Raw genomic sequence first — 19,900 nt, forward strand, 5'->3', positions numbered from 1 at the left:
ACTTCACCTCTGCTCCACAGTTTCTCCTTCACCTCAGAAATGGTTGTTCCTCACACATTTTAGATACTTATATCTGCATGATTAAGTTTGGAATCAAGGAAAAATTATAAAAACATGCACAGCACATTTATATGAATATAGGACTGTTTTGGAGGAAACATTTTGTTCCCCCCCGAGATTCACAGAGAAACAATAAAATCTTTAAATGATCTGAACAGTTTGTTATTTTCCCCTTCCATGTTGCTTCAGCTGTAAACAGCCTCCTTCTTGTTGGAATGATGCAACGTCAGAGAGAAATTGCCCGAGTGATGTTTTGCAGTTGCAAAAGTTCACACAAAATACAGAGGGGTTGTTAACTTGATGGATATGCTTCTCAGCGCAGTGTGTCTGTCTCTTTAACACACACACACACACACACACACACACACACACACACACACACACACACACACACACACACACACACACACACACACACACACACACACACACACACACACACACACACACACACACACACACACACACACACACACACACACAAAGTCAGGCAGTGTGGAGTGACATTGAGGGGCTCGCTGAGGAGGCTTTTCCGTCACACTAACTTCCCCTCCTGGTTGTTGGGGAAGGGTTGGCCGGTTAACGGGACGGGTCACCTCTCCTTTGCTCGGCTCACCTAATTAACATTCCAGTGTGGGACAGCGGAGCTGCATCCCAAATCCAGCACAGACACGCCTGCTCCTCCAGCAAAGCCTCGTCTTTCTCAGCCTCCATAAACACGGGCTCAGGTTGATGAGCTGTGAGGGGCCACGTCTGAGCCTGGAGTCACTGCCGACACGCTCACCCTGTGCTGTGCATCGCCGTCATCCACTGCCGGAGGACGCGGCGGAAAGTATCTCATATCCATTGTGTAGAAGATAAGATGAGTTTTGGTGTGTATGGATCAGTTGTATAGGCTTATATTAAGCTTACTTTTTTTTTTTTTAAATTGAACCTGACTTTCCAGTACTTTCAACTCTTGGAAGTTTGACCTTCTTATAATGTCCTGAAAGTTTATTTTTTTCCTCTAACGTTGATATAGAAGAACTTAAAAGTCTAATTTCAGTATCTGAACAGCAAGATTTGCATGAAAAATGACTTAGGTTCCAGTGACATGTTGTCGTCCCAATGTGGCCTTGAATCTTGAGATGGATCGACCCCCCCCCCACACACACACGCTTTCACTAACGCTGTGTGAATAATGCTTGTGTGGAAACAAAATATATATAAATGCAAATGGTTGAAAGAGATTGTTCCGGCCCATCTGAGCCCGTTTGACGCTGCACTTTATTCTAATAGCAGAGAGGACACGTGTCTGCAGTGTCATGTGTAAATGATATGAGGAAACTGAGGTCAAGGAGGGAGCATATAACCTGTCAGGTGTTAAACCACAAATTTACAGCTTTCTCACAGCACTCCCCCCTCCAATCAAAGCGCAACCTGCCCACTCGCCCATCCATTTCCTGCACTTCCAGTGTCGGCGGTTTTTATTTTGGACCCACAGCAATGCTTAAATGTGTGACCTAGCTTTTATCTGCTCAGCTTGTACAAACCCAAATCACTTTCTTATTCGCTTTTTTTTCTTCTCCCCCCCTTCTCCCCTCTCCCCTCTTGTGTCCCCTTCTCTCCATCCAAAATTAGCCCCGACCATGAGAGGGGCCCAGAATAGGAGTTCAGGCCCCCACACTGAGCCTCCCAAAGACCACAGCTGGAGCTGGCTCAAAGCGAGACAGAAGGAGAGGGAGGGCTGGATGATGAGTGTTATCGCCACCATCACCTGCTCCTTGTAAAGCAATTTGTTATTGAGTTGTCACTGTAAAATCCAACGCTTGTCCTGGGGTAAAGAAAGACAGGGTCACATGTAATGAGGATCTGAGCGTGGCTCCAAATCCAGATATGACATAACTGAAGGACAAACAGCTGGGTTGTGTTTGTCCGTCTGTGAGGCGGAAAAGTGGGGAAACGGCCCGGAGAACCACGGATTTCATACTCACCGCTACATCACGGCGCGCAGCCGCTCCGTGTGTGTGTTTGGCTCTGATCTTTTAAAACTCTCCTGCATCAATGAATAATTTAGAAGGTCCCCTCGCGTTCTTAAGACGATAAACAGTTTCCATTCACGTTGGAAACACACCATTACATTTGCCGTCTGTGTCGGGGTATTTTTAGACAGCTGCATTGTTACTGACCTTTACTTACATCCCTAACTAACACCCCGAGATTTGTGCTGATTAGAATGACCTCACACACGGCGTCTAATCTGTGCCTTTACCCTACCTGCTGGAGACACACTCTCACACACACACACACACACACAGACATAAGAGCCATGCCAGAAGTGTCCTTGAGGTGGGTCAGATGTTTCCACATTGGCTCGATGAGACAGACCGGTTTCTGAATCGGGACTGTTGATATGAGCTGAACTACAAACACGCACTCCGGTGGCATTACAGGAGCGGTTGAAGTGCCTGCAGCCGGGGACCGAGATGTTTTTACTTTGTCACTCCGGGTCACATTGGCATGAGAGTGACTTCATTAAGTTATTAATCATTTTCGAAACGGAGGACTGAACCCGGTGGCATACCCAACTTGGAGGAAGCAGACATCACATCACAGGACAGCTATGAGCGAGGTCAAAGGTCGAACGCGACGTGAGGGGTCGACGTTACTGGAAGTGGAGGCGTCTCTTCAAGCCTGTGACAAGTGACACACGTCTGATCAAATTTATTACACGGCCAGTGCTTTCTTTTCCCGTCCACTCTTTCCATCTCTCCAAAATAACCCTGAACTTTAGTCTCCAGCTTCACCCGCTGTGTTGTGAATGGAGATTCTTCTTCTCCAGAGCACACGGTTTGTCATCCTCATTGTGAATCCTACTTTTCAGGAAGGAGAGCAGTCTTCTTTCAGGGTCTTGGCTCTGGAGAACAGCTGTTGTATTTCAGGCCTGGACATCAAGCCGGTTTTTCTATTGAGTTCGTAAAGAAGAAAAACAAAAAGCGAGCCAATTATTGGATATGACCTCACTTTGCCCTTAACAAATCCTGTTTTCATGATAGTGTCATTTCCTTTCCATACGTTTTCACTCAATTTCATGTTTTAATTCAATTATAATTATTGCCATATCTATAGAATGAAAATACGGCCAGTACCTGTGTTGTTTTTTCTGCATGTTGAACGTGACTGTGATATATCCCAAAGACAATAAAGCTATGTAAACAGAGAGAGTAATTATTCTACACCTTATATTAATCTTTCCAAAGCGTTTCTGTTCACAGCATTAATATCTGGATAGTCATGCTGCATTTGTGTGACTGAAACTGCTTTTAAACAGTTAAACAGTTAAATTGCTCTTTAACCATTTAAGAGCAGTCAGCGAAGGTAAAATGTGAAAGTCTCTTGTCTGGGTCATCGCTGGAGGACTTCTGTTCTAACATTTTACTTGCAAATCTTTCTTACTATGATTTTATAAGATAAATTGTACACATTCAATGTACACTGCTGAGGACTACTGTACTACGTTATGACAAGAAAGCCTGACCTGTTTCCTGCACCAACTTAGTTCGCCATTGTTTATTATGTCATATTTGAAGTTTGCAAAACACAAAATAATCAACACCAACACCGGATACTGATATACTGCAACACATGGGAGTTCAGTTTTATTTCTTTTAACGAGTCAGCTCTCCATCCAAACTCTGAAGGTCTACATACCAAGGTGTGATTTGTTGGCTGGGTTGCATGGGGCTCTGTTTCCCACCTTACTGCTTGGAAATGGTTCAACTGCATATGTCTCTTCTGCAGAATGACCGCAGCTGCTTTTTCCAGCCGAACAGGCAAAGCACATAAAGTCAGAAGGAATCATTGCACACCATCACATTTCGGTGGGATATCAGAAGTTAAATTTTTAGAGCTTTTTACTTTGAGAATAAAAGCTATCTTGTATCTCAAGTTGCCACCTGTAACGTTTCTACTTTGTTGTGCGCACTGATTAAGACTGAAACATCTTTCTATGTCTATGGTGTTATTGTCAAATTACATGAAATAAAAAGGGAGGAACAGGCAGTACTGGGGTCGGGAAGCTTTGTGTTTCAATACATTACCACTCCGTACGGTGTCCTTTCCATCCAGTTGCGTGACTCTCAGTAATGTATTTGTCTAAAGGGGAGGGAGCGCGCGCTGCAGAGGCTCCGGGCAGCTGACGCACCGGAGCTGCGCGCTGCGCGCTTCTGCGCGCATCTTCATTCCCGACTGCTGGAGGAAAAGGTGAGCACAGCAGTAGTCCCATCCTCGGAGATACTTCTACCACTGATCTCTATCAGCATTATCCTTTTCTCACCCGTTTTGATTTTCATCTAATAGAATTGTTTAGTTGATCTCTTTCAGTGTTTTTTACAGAGTGCAAAGAAAAAAAACAAAAAAAAAAAACTGCGGTTAAAAACGTGCATCATAAAAGATTTCTATCACGGGGAAAGGGGGGGGGACTTATTGGGAAGAGAACCTAGAGCCAATGAAGATTATGGATGTACCCGCACACCATCCGCTCTGCAGAATCAGAGAAATCAACTGATGGAGTTTATCGCCACTTTCGCTGCGTGTGAAGTTGCTTTCCTCGGCCGATGATGGACGGCGGACGGTCGTCCAGGACTCTCACACCTGATTGTGCAGCCTGTGCCAACACATGAAGACAGGACACATGCTCGGTCTGCTGAACTCTCGGGGCTCGTCAGACGGCACCAGGACGATGGGGATCCGGAATAGGGCCAAAGCGCGACACCATCACCCCAGACCCATCTCCAAAATGTACTTCAGCTTCATCCTGCTCCTGCTCATTTTCACACCGAGGGTGGACTCTTCGTGGTGGTGAGTGCGAGCTTTGGAGGGCATTTGTTGATGTTTCGTGTGGCTGATCATCAGGAATTTGTTAACCATTTAGAAATAAGTTGGAGCGGTTTAGATGCGGCGGAGTGAAGATGCGCACAGGGACGCTACAGATCAGCGTTTTGCTCATAAGAAAGTCGAGTTAATTTACTTACCTTTCTTCAATTTTTAAACCTTCATAAATTGGAATTGCGTCTTTCTATTTAATGACTGGAACATTTCTCCCGTTAAAACATCTGCTGTTTATTGCCAACATTTTCTGACACAATTGAAAAATCCTAAATGTTTGTCGAAGATAAGAAAACACTTTCTTCACCTCTGTATGGGAATTTTAGGAACTTGTACTGGTCTTCAAACTTTTTTTTTTTTTAACCCCGCACATAGAGTGAGATGTTCAACACAGCAATGTGTGTTACAAGGTTATGAAGATTAATGGTGTGAGGGAAGAAGGGGGTGGGGGCGGGGGGGCTCCCCTATCCATCTATCTTGCCCAGGGTAAATGGCAGGTGCAGGCATTGGTGCATGAATAAATGCCCCTTGATGATTTCTCTTGAGGTTTTTAAATGCCCAGAGGAGAAGAAAAAAACAAAGAAAAAAAAAAGAAAAAAAAAAAAGAACAAGGGGAAGAAAAAGAAGAGAATTAATTCCCCTGTAATCCCTCTCACCTGAAATAGTTGCTCTCATCTTTTGGGTCAGACTTAAAAAAAAAAAAAAGACTTTGAATTCAACCCAACGAAGAATATTGGTTTTCTTCTTCATATCCTGCACCCTCTAACAGTTACTCTTTTTCGATAATGAATTTTGATTGGAGCTGCACCCATTGTCCTTAATATTATGTATGGATGGTAATTTCCCAAGAGGGACGGAAGCATATCTTATCCTACTCGCCATCTGTAATCTTTTTGTAGAAATATGCAAATTGTTGCAAGAACAAAAGAAAAGAAATGCTCAGAAGCTGTATTATTGATACTTAAATGATTCTGCTTTGTGGCTATTTTTAACCACGGTGACCATTTGGATGAGCACTGTGTATCTTCCTGAACAGAACCCACTTTTCTCTGTGTAAGTGTGTGTGTGTGCATGCATGTGTGTGTGTGTGTGTGTGTGTGTGCCCTCTTGGAGACAGTCAGGGGTCCTTTGGCATGGCCGGTGTGTACAACACACAATAAACACAAGTAGTGCTTCTGTTCTGCTTTACTGCTCAGGCAGATAGTCACAGTTCGCCCGGGACTGGGACAGCCATAACAGGAGTGGAAACTGCCTGCTCCGTCTGTTTCTGTCTCGGTGGCCAGGCGACACAAATGTGGCCGCGATTAGGGACTATAATGATATCCGGATGGAGAGTAGAGCGTGCAGGCTTAGAGAGGGAAGAAGGCGAGGGGAAGGGGAGGGGTGGGGTGGGGTGGGGTGGGGTTGGTGGGGCATCATATGGTTGATCTGTGAGGCTGAGAGGGGAAAGGCCTGAGTGCCCACTTGTACTGTAGATGACTGTCCTAATGTCCTGTTGTTAAAGAGACCCCCTCCCCTCAGTGTCACAATACCAGCAGCATGTGATCCACCCCCTCCAGAGTTGGTAAAAAGTTCAGGATTATGTCTGGGAGGGGGGGTGAGCGAGAAAGCAGGAAACAAAGGCTTTCCACTGAACGTGAGGAATTTAATAATCTCTTCTACATCCTGAACATCTGAGACTTCAGTGGACAACAACAGGAAAATATGCACACATAATCCAGTGACATTATAGGAAAAGCCTATTCTATTGTGCGGGGCTCATGTAATGAATGTATTTTGAATCTGAAGTTAGTAGACTGCAAACAGCTTTGCGCACTCCATAGAGACATTACACAAGCTGCGAATGGTAAAACAGTGGGAGGGACAAACAGCTTGCCAGTTATTCTTAGATTTGGAATTGGCTTCATCCAACACAATATACGTTTTAGTAACTTTCTTCACTTATTCATAGTCTCGCAAATACATGCTCATACCACTCAAGATTGACTTAATACATTTGTGGCTTTGCAGATTTTAAACAAGGTATACATGTGTACGGCATTTTCATGAAGTGTCACAAGATAAAAGCGACAGAAAATATTGGATCCTTCAGTTCCTATAACACAAAGCCAGAGACTGTTTTTTGTTGCCATCGTGTTGCAAATTCCATCTTTCAAACGTTTCATCCGCAGACCGAGCGTCTCTTTCTCTTCTTTTAAAGCCTATTTCATATTTCACTCGCTTAGTATGACTGAAACTGAGATATTCTGAGTGGCTGTTTGAGTAAACTGCATTGGTATGACTGCTCATTTAGACAATATAAACTTTGGGTGTGGTATATTAGCCTCTTTAAAGTGCTCCGTCACTGTTCTTGCACGCAATGTGTGAGCGGTGTCCTGAACCATATGCTGCTTGTATCATTTTAATTGCCAAGTTTAAAAAAAAAAGAAAAAGAAAAGAAAAACAATATTTGTAGACTGAGTGGTTGGAGCCCACCCTCACTCAAACTGGCTAGACGTTGCAGCGCCTCATCATTTTGTGCGTCAGATCAGTGGAACTAAACAAAAAAAGGAAGAAATCATGACTCACTCTCAAGAAGCTGATCAAGAGTCATTCTGTTAAGTTTTAAACGTTTCCAGTCTCAGAACCCGGGCCGCATAGAAGTGAAATCGACTTTATGTGAGAAATTCATGCAATTCCCCCTTTAACTAACTGTGTGTGTGTGTGTGTGTGTGTGTGTGTGTGTGTGTAGGTACATCGGTGCGCTGGGCGCTCGAGTGATATGTGACAACATTCCCGGCCTGGTGAACAAGCAGCGGCAGCTTTGCCAGCGGCACCCTGACATGATGCAGTCCATCAGCGAGGGAGCCAAGGAGTGGATCAGGGAGTGCCAGCATCAGTTCAGACACCACCGCTGGAACTGCAGCACGCTGGACCGGGACCACACGGTGTTTGGCAGAGTGATGCTGCGAAGTGAGTGTACTCGTGTGTGGCCTCCGGGTTCGTGCGTTGGCAGAGGTTGTTTATGTCCGCGACACTCGAGTTAATCGTCCTCGTAAATGTCTCCGCTGTTTCCCAGATAAGCAGAGAATGAATAGGTGTCCCATTAAAATCAACTCCGCTCGGGGATACAAACAGAAAGAGAGCGCGTCGTGGGCTTTTTATTTCTTAAACTTCTGTGGAATGAAGGGAGATTGGGAAAGTGGACATTCTCTGAAAACAAGTAGCAGATTGAGAGATCCACACTGGCGATGTATAAACAGTAATAGGAGATGTAAATATTTGGGTAGATGTTTCTGGCAGCCAGACAAAGCTTTACTCCCTGACATATCGCCTGTGTTCTGCTTCGTTGCGTGAGCAGGAATGAGAACAGGAGGAGGGTGGGACGGCCAGACCAAATAACCCCCAAAATCTCCTCTCATCTGAAATGAAAACACTGCTTAGGGACTGAGAAAGCTGCCATCTGTGCAAATTAAAAGGTGAAAGGAGACTGGACCGGACCGGGATGCTGCAGCAGCTTCTTCCGTCTCTGCCACCCACCATACATGGACTGATTTTGAATATTCTGATTAACAGCTGCCCGGCTTGATAGCAACATGCCAAACATGGGCACAAGAAGAACATCTCCAATCTCTAAAGTCATATAAATAAAAATGATTGCAATACCTTTCATTCCTCCCCCCTCCCCCATCCCCCCCTTTCCCCAGGCAGCCGAGAGGCAGCGTTTGTGTACGCCATCTCTTCAGCTGGAGTGGTCTACGCCATCACCAGGGCCTGCAGTCAGGGGGAGCTGAAGATCTGCAGCTGCGACAACAAGCGCGGCCAAGCCAGCGACGACAAGGGCAACTTCGACTGGGGCGGATGCAGCGACAATATCAACTACGGCATCAGATTTGCAAAAGCCTTCGTGGACGCTCGAGAGAAGATGGTGAAGGATGCCCGAGCTCTGATGAACCTGCACAACAACCGGTGCGGCCGAATGGTGAGCGGAAGTATTTCTGAAAACACAAACTGAATCGCAAGCCTGCGATGTACGTGAATTTATGCGTTTGGAGAGAAATCTCCACATTTTCTGTTTATATCGCGAATACTTTTTTGACACGTTTTGCCATTTTGTAGCTGCAAAGCATCAGTTTGGGTTCAGCAGCAGTGTTGAACTGATCAGTGCGTCGTTTCATACTGCATTTCCATTGGTTGATGGAGACGCAGCGGCAGTCATAATCACCCCTCATTTCCGACAGAATTTTATCGCAACTATGACAACGGACGTGCTTGAAACTTGTCTCAAAGTGTTCTCTCAGATTCTCCCATGGTTGTTATCTTTCATCTGGGATGGCCGAAAATCATTATGCATGGATTGTCACACACCGCCACTGGTGAAACAGGGGCTCATTTTATCGGAACGCTTAAACAACAAAGCAACCCAGACACAGAAACCCAGACGACCCAACAACCAGAACACATAGGAGACGCTCAATATATACCACAGCCAGCAGGTGAAGACAATCACACACTCAGGCACAGGTGAAACACATCAGGGCAGCAGTCGAACGCGAGGAGGGGAAATCAAGGGGTGCCTGAAACCAGAGACAGAATCTCAAAATAGCACAAGAAAGAAAATGTGTACGATGGCAGCACTAAACGGACTCACACAGATCATGACGCTTTGAAATTGAATTCCTGCAGCGTCAGTCTGGATTAACTGTTACTCTGAATCGTCCTCAACAAGGGTAAAACCATCAATAAAACAAGTTTTAAGAATATAATAAGTGAAAGAGATATTCTGCCTCATGTTCTAAAAACCACTTGATACTGATAACTTGTGTGTGTGTGTAGGGAACGAAATGAAACACTGCAAATACTTTGGAGCATATACATAAATAGTTTTTACTCGTGTGTAAGTGTCCCTAGACAGAGTTTAAATGAACAGTTTAAACAGTTTAAACATTTAATGTAAACCCGCACACGACGTATGGAACAGTATTTTATCTGCTCAACGCGGACACACAGTGGCTGTTCGGTTAAACGTTGTGAGATTAAAAGATCTGGGAAAAGCTTGTAAGGCGTTATTGAGTTTGGTCATGAAAACAACTATATAAAGAGTAGTTGACGTCCACCTTGGGAAGAGTAAGAGGGACTATTTTCTGATTCTTATACAAATAAGTGAGAGAATGATTTGGTTTTTCAAACTAGTTTTTTAATAAGTTCTATTTAAATGTCCCTCTTTTTGTTTTTGTTAAACATTTTTCAGTCTCACTAAATGTCAGATAAGGAAAAGTACCAATTGATTATATTTAAGAAGTTATGGAATTGCTCTTAAATTGAGCAAAAGATTAAAAAAGCCTGAATTCAACCAAATTCACAGGAAATGTAATATTTCTTTTGAATGAAAAATACAGTACATACGCCATGATTCAAAATATAAATGTACTGTTGACAACCTGACATTATTTGAGGGAAAAATAAATAGAATGACCATTTGTGCTCATATTAAAAAAGAAAATGAACTACGTGATGAGGAATTTGTTTCGGTTTTAGATATTGTGAATTAAACCCTCGATTAAAAAAAAAAGAAAAAAAAAAGAGTCTGTGACGCTTTTTAAAGTAGAATAGAGTCACAGTAAAAAAAATATTCATCGGTGTCTGTCTACAAATGTGCGAGCTGAGCTGATCGGACTGACATCGCGCCACGGGCAACTTCACAGGTTTAACACCCGCTGACCTCTGACCTCTGCTCTAGGCTGTGAAGCGCTTTATGAAGCTGGAGTGCAAGTGTCACGGGGTCAGCGGCTCCTGTTCTCTGAGAACCTGCTGGCTGGCCATGTCTGACTTCAGGCGGAGCGGAGACTACCTTCGCAAGAAGTACAACACGGCCATCGAGGTGACCATGAACCAGGACGGGACGGGCTTCATGGTGGCTGACAGGGACTTCAAGGGAAGCACCAAGAACGAGTTGGTCTACGTGGAAAACTCCCCAGATTACTGTCTCATGGACCGCGCAGCAGGTGCGTCAAGGAATGATGAATTTTACTATATACAATGCAAAAATAAGGGATATTTTAAACTCACAAGAGGTAAGCAAAAGAAATTTCTTTTAAGAAGTGTGGAAAGGGTTAAATAGAATTGTTCAACACCCCCCCCACAAAAAATCTCATGAAATCTTTTTTGTGCTACATTGTCAATATGCTTTTATTTCTGTTTTTAAATGACTTGTGAGGTCAAGTTGAGAGCAGGATCCACTGTATTATCCTGATCAGAAGTCACTTTTCTTTTTTAGTTGGCTCGTCTTGTGACTTGTATTCAAAAGCGACTTATATATCCGAATATACTTGTATACACCATCTGGGACCACTAGATGTCACTGTATGACAACAGAATGCTGCTACAATACAAATGAAAACCCTCCATCATTGCGATATTTAACTGAAGTAAAATGCCACCAAGAAGAAATGGAGACGTGAAAGAATTGAATCTACAATTTATATAGAGTTCAAGTTTCGGAGAAACTTGTGAGGACTGGCAAAAATGAGGGAAACTGTCACAAAAACTGTTTAAAACAATGGAGGAGGATTATTGATGATGCAGTTATGTCTTGGCGTGGAAAAACAAATGCAGCTTTTATATGTTTCTTTCTCTTTGTGACACATTTTTTGACGGATGCGACTTGTAGTCTGGGAAATACGGTACACCACCAGATTGATCTCAGTTGGAAAATTCAACTTTTGTTGCCTCTTTGCAGCAGAATCTATTGGACATCAATATATTTTTTTTTACTAATTCTCATTTGTGGCCTTCAGAAAGGGCTGTATGAAACAATTTTGTTTAATAATGAGGGAAGAATCTTCAAAAACAATTAGAATCCGTTTTATATAGTGCCTCTATAAACATAAGATTTCATACCATCAATATCTTACATCCAAATCCTTGGTATCATGGTGAAATACTGTATGATTTAAGACACTTTATTTGCTCTCCCGTGCTTTCAATTTCCATTTTTAATGACATTTCTGTGCATTGTTATGACAAGGTAAACAGATGTTTGACCTCGAGTTAGTTTCGCTAAATCTGTGAGCGCTAGAGTCTCGACCACCGAAGGCTCGCATTCCTTCACAGCTTAAAGTTCAGTGATTTGACCTTTAACATCGCCTTTAATTCCTGATGTTTGCTTTGCCTTGTTAGGCTGTGTCCCCCCCCCCCCCCCCCCCCAAAATCCAGCCTCTTCAGCAGAGCGTGAAGTTACTAACTCGGTGGTAATAGGTGCGGAGGGATAACAAGTGCAGGCGACTGCTCGCGTCTCTTCTTCCACTCCTCCCTGCAGTTAGCTTGGTTGCATTTTGACAAGCGAGGGGGTAATGAAGGTGTGTTCGCTTAAAGGAAAGCCCGTCTCCCCTTGTTAAAAAGGTGATCTTAAACAGAGCCTATGACCCTCCTCATCACTAATCTCCATTGTATAGGAATTCACAGCCCAAGGATACATGCAGGCTTAATTTTCAAATCCTTCCTTTGGTCAGTGTTAAGCTCCACTCCCAGGAGCCTGAGGGGAATAGCTCCTCTTATCCTTTTTTCTTTACATCAGGGATACTCTGTCATTAAACACGGCATCTGATCTAAGGCTTAAATTTTTACACCTGAGTACATGGAAACAATCACGCTGGGATTTTGAGACAGTTCTGTCTGGAAGACTAAAACCCTGCCGTGAAGAGTGTGAGAAAAACCGTTTCGGGTTTTCAGCGCGGACATCTCGATCCGCTGCTCAGTGCTGGTCAACGGCCAGCATCTGCTGTTCTGGACATCCCCGTCACCACTGGAGGTTTTCCAAAACATAATTAAGTGGAGCTGATATGCGACCAGGGCCACCAGCAGACACCAGGCAGAGCGAGCGAGAACAGAGAGGCTGTGCGTGTGACGGCGAAGGAACACATCATTCTGACTGTGTAAATAGAAGTCAGTTGTGGTTGCTTAAAAGTTAGCAATATTTTATACTAATGTTATTCCTGATAACTGTGTTTGTTGTGAAGAGGGGTCGGAGTGTTATCACTGTGTCCCGCTGCTCCTCGATCCTGCAGCCTGCTGCCTCACTGCGAAGGCTTTCTGGTTCTCGTCACTCTCGGCTCGGGCAGCTGCTTTCCAGTAAAAACATGCGCTCGAACCAAACACTAAACGTCACTTCATTTCGAAGGCATGCCACTTTATTTTTAGTTTATCTGTTTTTTGTCCAATGATGCAGCAAAACAGTCCCCTTTATGTCAAACACAGTTTTGCCACTGTTTTGTGATGGCGAGTGAAAGTACAAAAAAAGAAAAGAGGAGTAAGTGAATTCACAAAGAAAATTATTATGATATTAAATTGCATCATTTATGTTGTGTTGTGTTCATTGTAACTTGGCCACCTGGCTGAGGGTGTTAGAAGACATATGATCGAGCCCAGATGACTTGATTCAATTGCTTGGAGATGTTTCCTACCTGGAAAAACAAGAATATGCATTGACGCTAATTCAGAAATAATTCAACCAGATAGTTCAATTCTGAAATTTAATTCTCTGGAGAGTAAAAAAAATAACTCCCCCACAATCCTTTTTCTCAATCTTAGTAGTTTTTTAGATGTTATTTTGCTAGGAAAATGCAGGAGATACAGACTAATTATGACAATAGACCAGAGGTGGGAAACTAATTTACTGTCTGGGCCACATGAAAAACCTCAATGGAGACCTAAAGATCTAAGTCAAGAGTTAAAAGACAACTTTGAAGAATAGTAACCAAGGCACGGTAATATTTACTGGTAAAAATGTGTACTTGAATCCATATTTTGTATCTTTGAAAGTTTTCCGTTTATCAATGACCATTTTTCATTTGTCCAACTGAAGTTTTGAACTGCAACTGAAGATATCCTTCGGTCACTGGTTCAAAACTGGCTTGAAGGAGAGTTTTAGGGCGATTATTATTATACATTATATCAGGCAGTACAGTGGTGCGATGTTCAACATTGTCAACAATTTTCAATAAACGATTAAGGACAATGCCAGACATTGCCAGCTTCAGTGCCATCGAAGTTTATTCCAGATCAATGGTGCAGAATAATAGAAATCTGTTTTTCCTAATTCCGTATTAACTGAGGGAACAAAGAAAGTAATGATTTCTGGAGGAAGTGTGTCCAGATTGGATTTATAGATAATGTTGTCCTAGCTGCTCTAGTAGGGACTGGATGACTTGAAATACATACTGTAATTGTTCAAAGCCACATGAACATGACAATAAACAAAGGTGTCATCGGCATAACGTCCAACCCTCAAACTCCTAGTCAGATCCACCTCTGATAGAGAAAACATGAAAAAACGAAATAAACTGTAGTTTTCACTCTTTTCCTCTCCTCACAGGCTCCCTGGGCACAGCAGGCCGAGTGTGCAACAAGTCCTCAAGGGGCACAGACGGCTGTGAGGTCATGTGCTGTGGACGGGGCTACGACACCATGCGCGTCAAACGTGTCACCCAGTGCGAGTGCAAGTTCGAGTGGTGCTGCGCCGTTCAGTGCAAAGACTGCGAGGAGGTGGTGGACATTCACACCTGCAAGCCCCACAAGAGACCTGATTGGCTGGACATAACCTAGGCAGGACGGCCCAGACCAATCACAGCGTGCGGCTTTGTGCTGATGATGATGATGATGATGACCTTCTGGGATCCCGTAACTCTAATACCTCTGGTTTTCTCTGCTTTGACACTTCCTGAAGTCAAGACTTCACAAACATTCATGAAATGGTGGTGAACTGGAAATTAGGTCCAGTTACTGATCATGTGCTGCTTTAAAGTGTTTTTAAAAACAAAATGTCGAGCGTTTATAAAAACAAACTTTGAATCTTTGATACGAAACGGCTGAATATTATATTCTGATGTACATGCACCCTTTGATGAGGCAGATATATGACCCAATGCCTTCATATTTTATAGTATATTAAAACGGTGTGAGCTTAAGAGAAGACCAGTAATACTTAGTCTGACGTGAAGGAGTTGAAGGGATGGATGAAGAGATCTTTTTTGAGATATTGTAAAACCACTGACATCGTATCATTTAAAATGACATCAAGTCATTGTTTGGTACTGCAACAACTCACTTAATATAAAGACACTTGCTGCTAATTGGTGCAACAGTTGTACTAAAACAGAGTCAGAGGGGCGCTTGTGAAAGAGTTCTTTCTTAATTAAAGCCAGATATTCACACTGTGAACATAAAAGAGCCACGGACAGGAGATCGAAGAAGGACTTTTGAGGTAAAGAGTACTGGAAAGGAAAACAACACAGGAAAAAAAAAAAAGAAGATTACATTTCATGTGAGCTTTGAACATTTTTTTTTGTTTTATTTTGAAAGAGTGTTGTACAGTATGCTGCATATCTGACCATTTGTAACAGGTCTAACACATTCTGGTTGTGTCATGGACAACTTTCTAATTTCTACCTCGGTTTCTTTGTCTTTGTTTCAGTTCTCACTCCTCAACTTCAAGCATCTACCGTAGGTCGTGTTCAGAAAGATAACACTACTGCAAGAACTGACGTGGTTTCAGGGTCTTTTTTGTTCGCGCTTTGCTGCCGAAATAATGCCGAAAAGCCAAGTTAACTTTTGAAACAGTGACAGCGGCAACACTACATGGGCCAGTCATGTACACGGAGTCACATATTTGGCGTAGAGGATTAAACTCTGAATATCTCGGTTATGAACAACAGTTTTTTTGACTTATGAGAGGGCTGCAGAGGTAAGCCCTTTCCTCACAGTCGCAAGCCTTTTAGCATCGAGTTTGCATGTTCTCCTCGTGCCTGTATGGCTTCTTACCGGACACCCTGGCTTCCTTTCAGATGAAAGACGTGCATGTGAAGGTAACTCGAGAGTCTAAATTGCACGTATATGTGTGGATTGACAGTCATTTCCTCTGTTGGCTGGGACGAGCTTCAAGCCTGCAACCTTAACTTGGACGAAGCGAGTACGATGGAGGAATTTCATGTCCTTTCGAAGTTGCAAAGTGCAAAGTATTCTGCTAATCCAACCACCCTGGTACCTCAAAAGAAAGCTGTGCTGTGTTCACACTTGTGGTTTATATTTAACTTTTTGGGATATTGGATCAAAATATGCTTCTACAGACAGTTTCTGCAACAATGCTGTGTACGGGGACAAATCAACACTTGGAGGATTTTTCTTCATTTTTAAACAGCTGAGAACTTCTGATAATTTTTGCTGAAGGGTGATGGACGTTCTTTTGTTGTTCACACGGATGTAAACCTGCAAGCGGAAGTCGACGATGTCTTATATTTAGTTCATGTAACACTAACGCAGCTCTTCTGACCTCGCCAATTCCATTAATGTAGTGCATGCTGCTATACTTCAATAAATCCGAACTGAGGTAACTGAACTGAGGCTTCAACAAATTGTAGATCTGAGTTGTAAATGTATGAATGATTCAACGAGAAATGATACGATCTGTTTGCTCCTTCTGCCACTGCCAAAGCAAATCATCATCCCAGATTTGATGGATTTCATTTAAACGCTAATAAAAGAAGCTTTTCTCATTGCTTTGTCTCAAAACGCGGAGCCCAGCACAGCAAGTTTCTGTCATCAACTTGTGACAAAACACTTTAATAATGTAATCTGAGGCAACTCAGCTTTCAGTGCTTCGCACACATATCCACTGGCTGAACAAAAGCCAAGATGCTGCAAAGAAGGGCAGTGAAGTAGCTACAAGCCGTGGATATTTGACTCTAACATCTGGTAATGCAGCCAGACACCGTGTTAGGCCTCCGGAGACACAACCCTCGGCGAGGTTTATAGATCTAAACGAATCTGACAACAAGCTGTGAACGCTGAAAGTCAACAAATTGTTTCAAGTCCACGTAATAAGAGGAGAGAGCCAAGGCAAAGTGGTTTGAACGAGGCCAAATGACACACCGAGTCAAGAGTTAATTGCAAGCAAAAGAGCCTGTTCGGGATGTAAATGAAGAGCATGCTCGCTGTGTTTTTCTTTAAGATTACAGAGGTGAAAGCTGTTCACACAGCGGAAGCCTAAAATAAAACCAGAGCTTAATTACAGTAGTTTATCACCAGGAAACATTGTTTCTCCAATAAAATAAAACATTCAGAAATGAAGTCTGCACATGAATGAAGACATTGGTTGTTGAAGAGTATTTTTCGCCGTATTGTGATATGGTTCCCATGACTTTGCGTGTAGGCAGTCAGGGTTAAGTGCACCAGTGTCCTCGAGTGTGTGACTGTCTGAGGAGGTATTTTCACCTTGGAAATGCAGATCCCAAAATATCTTACTGCTTCTATATTAAACCTTGTCGATCCACCCTCTGTCACTCCTATTAAGAGATCTTCCGTTCTCTTCAGGCTTATATGGTCTGTAACATTCAGATGTGGCATGAAGGGGAGCAATAACGCCACAACAAACCAGGTTGGCGTTGGAATGCTCAGTCGGTTCGATGTTGATGTATGTTTTTTTGGGGGGAAAAAAAACGATTGAAAAACAAATCAAATTGAATGTGTGGGACATCTTGCAAATGAGTCACTGTCCTGATGGGAGAACGTTACTCACTGGGCGTTCACCTGAGCTGTGCACAGATTATTAACGCTCGAAATTTGTCACGGTGCCCGCGGCACGTTGTCCTCCGCTGTGTGTGAGCCAGTTGAAGTCTGTAAAAATAACAGGCGTGGCATCGCAGGCATTCTCTTCCATCATAGTGATATCAAACCGGCGTCTCAATGTAACAACATTTCTGAGCTAAAACAGTCCCAGTGGACGGCGCGCTGCCACATTCAGGCCGAACCTGAACAGCGGCATGAGCTGCAATGAGCGAAGAAAAAAAAAAAAGAAAAAAAAAAGAAGAAGAAGAAGCTACAATTCAGTGTTTTGACGTTTTCGCACCAAACATGTTTAGTTTCCTCCGTTTCTGATGAACCAACAAGGTCCAAACACTGCGCTCTAAAGCGAGACAGGAAAGACACTGAGATGTATACATTGTGAAATTGTTGCTCTCTGGACTATTTAGGAAATGAGTTGAAAATGTTTGGCGCAGCGTCCTCGTAGGTTAACTGCTTTTCTTGGACGTGGAGACGGCCCCTGTGATCCCATCAGGAGTAATTAAGAGCTACGCGTATGCGGACACGGAGTTGGACTTCACTATAACTGCTGCAGTGTAGCATATTTATGACTTGCCAAGTGATGTCATACACATTTGTCACTGCGAGAGAGTTAATATAAATCTCACATACTAGATTTTCCTACAGCAGACTTTTTAATAGCCCAACTAAATATGATTATATTTTATGTGACTAGTCGCCTCCCATGGAGACTCCCATGTAGCTGATGGGGAAATTAGAGTTCAAGTATCCTGGGTACCTCGAGTACATGTACACATTACATGGATAATGGGCAGGTGCTGAAAAATCTCAAATTCAGAAGCCAGCTGACAAGCAGAGGATTGATACTGTACCGGGCATTGTTTCTGTCTCCATAGCCTCAATATATATCAATATATTTTGACACTGCTGCTTCTGATAGACACTAAACTAAACCACCAATCAGCTCTGGTCCATCTCCAAAATGAATCTAACTCTATATAATCCCAATCTAGACAAAGTGATCCACGATTCCTCTTCTCCCACCTTGACTACTGTAGTTCTGCTTTAATTGTTTTTTTTTCAGCTGAACTGGGCTCCTGACATAAGGTCCATTTTAAAACGGTTAAATGGCAAATCTTGTGAAATCCTAACAACTGCAGCTGCCATGAATTCAACAACGACATCAACAGCAACGTGCGCCATTGACACAATGCCCGAGGAGCAGGAGCCGAAACTCCAATCGGGAGTTCGGTGGACGCGAACGACCCGTGTGGAAAAAAACCAGAAGACGATGCCTTGTAACGTGTGCGACAAAACTGGAGTTTGCAATTCCACTTATATTAAACAGAAACAATGTGAATGAACTGCGAGCAGAAATAAGAAGTCATGTTTATCTCCCCTTAAGTAAATATATAATATAACACTGCCAACAGGAACCCACTCAAAACAACAGCAGCCCGAGGAGAGAAAAAAAATAAAAAATGAAATATCCACCACAAACCCTCTGCGGCCCCGAAAACATGAGCGATCATGTTCCCCCATTTCTAAACTATCAGCACAAAGCAGGCATGGTGAATGTCAAACAACCAAACAGTAAGCACATGGGCAGATGAAAGCGGCTTGAGAAACACGAGCAAGTTTGCGTCACATGTGTCGCCGCCGTCCACTGCTGCAGGTATAGAACCTCCTGGAGGTAAAACACCCTCCGTATGAAAACTACCAGTGCTTGAGACCGGCGGCTGTTTACTAATAAGTTCATTTATCTGCTTTAATGCTTTAAAATGAATCAGCCAATGAGACACTACTATTAGCAGCAGGTGGTTTTCAGGAGAGTAAAACAAAGCGAAGGCCACAGTTATATATGTGTAACTCTGATGTGGAGTGAGTCACACGCCAGTGAGGTTATGTCGGATGTGACAAAATAAAAAAGAAAAAAAAGAAAAGTAAGAAAACTGTGTCAACGAGCCAGAAACTGCTGCTGGCTGTTCCCTGAGTATCACCTCCCTGGGTGGTCACTGGGAAATATAAATAGACCGAACCTGAAACACCTCATATTGTCAGGATTCATAAGCGAGAGAGCCGCATTTCGCACGGGGCCTTTATCTTGGAAAGCATCAGTGTGGACACAGTGAAACGGAGCCACGGACGGACAGAACGCATGCAGCCTTGTGCGCAATTTGTTCTTTTCAGGAGACTTCGGTCCAACACACACTACATGTGACCTTCAGGGACACACTTGGCACACGTCCCAGTCCTCGAGAGTTCATTAATTCATCATGCTGGAGAGCTTACGAGGTTGGCAGCAGGGTATTAGAGCCTAATATGCAGTGGGTCAACTGTCATGGCTGCTTCTTTCCACTGGAGAGTTAAAGTGTGTCAGTGTGGGACATCACACCCA

At 43.3% G+C, this 19,900-nt stretch overlaps 1 protein-coding gene across 1 annotated transcript; it reads left to right on the forward strand.

The window, feature by feature from the left end:
* Nucleotides 1-4,279: 4,279 nt before the first annotated feature.
* LOC308108173 (protein Wnt-2b-A-like) lies at nt 4,280-16,466 on the forward strand. Its single transcript, XM_080460933.1, has 5 exons — nt 4,280-4,899; nt 7,658-7,878; nt 8,613-8,887; nt 10,646-10,910; nt 14,279-16,466. The coding sequence occupies exons 1-5, from the start codon at nt 4,718-4,720 to the stop codon at nt 14,506-14,508; spliced, it is 1,173 nt and encodes a 390-aa protein (XP_080317059.1). The 5' UTR covers nt 4,280-4,717; the 3' UTR covers nt 14,509-16,466.
* Nucleotides 16,467-19,900: the final 3,434 nt, after the last annotated feature.

This window comes from Lipophrys pholis (assembly GCF_963383615.2).
Source record: "Lipophrys pholis genome assembly, chromosome: 4".
NCBI lineage: Eukaryota > Metazoa > Chordata > Actinopteri > Blenniiformes > Blenniidae > Lipophrys > Lipophrys pholis.

Excerpts from the sequence above, each read along its gene's own strand:
- LOC308108173 (XM_080460933.1), top strand. The coding sequence starts at position 4,718 with ATGAAGACAGGACACATGCTCGGTCTGCTGAACTCTCGGGGCTCGTCA. Across the intron at positions 4,900-7,657 it reads AGGGTGGACTCTTCGTGGTG|GTACATCGGTGCGCTGGGCG; the intron begins GTGAGTGCGAGC and ends GTGTGTGTGTAG. Across the intron at positions 10,911-14,278 it reads TCTCATGGACCGCGCAGCAG|GCTCCCTGGGCACAGCAGGC; the intron begins GTGCGTCAAGGA and ends CTCTCCTCACAG.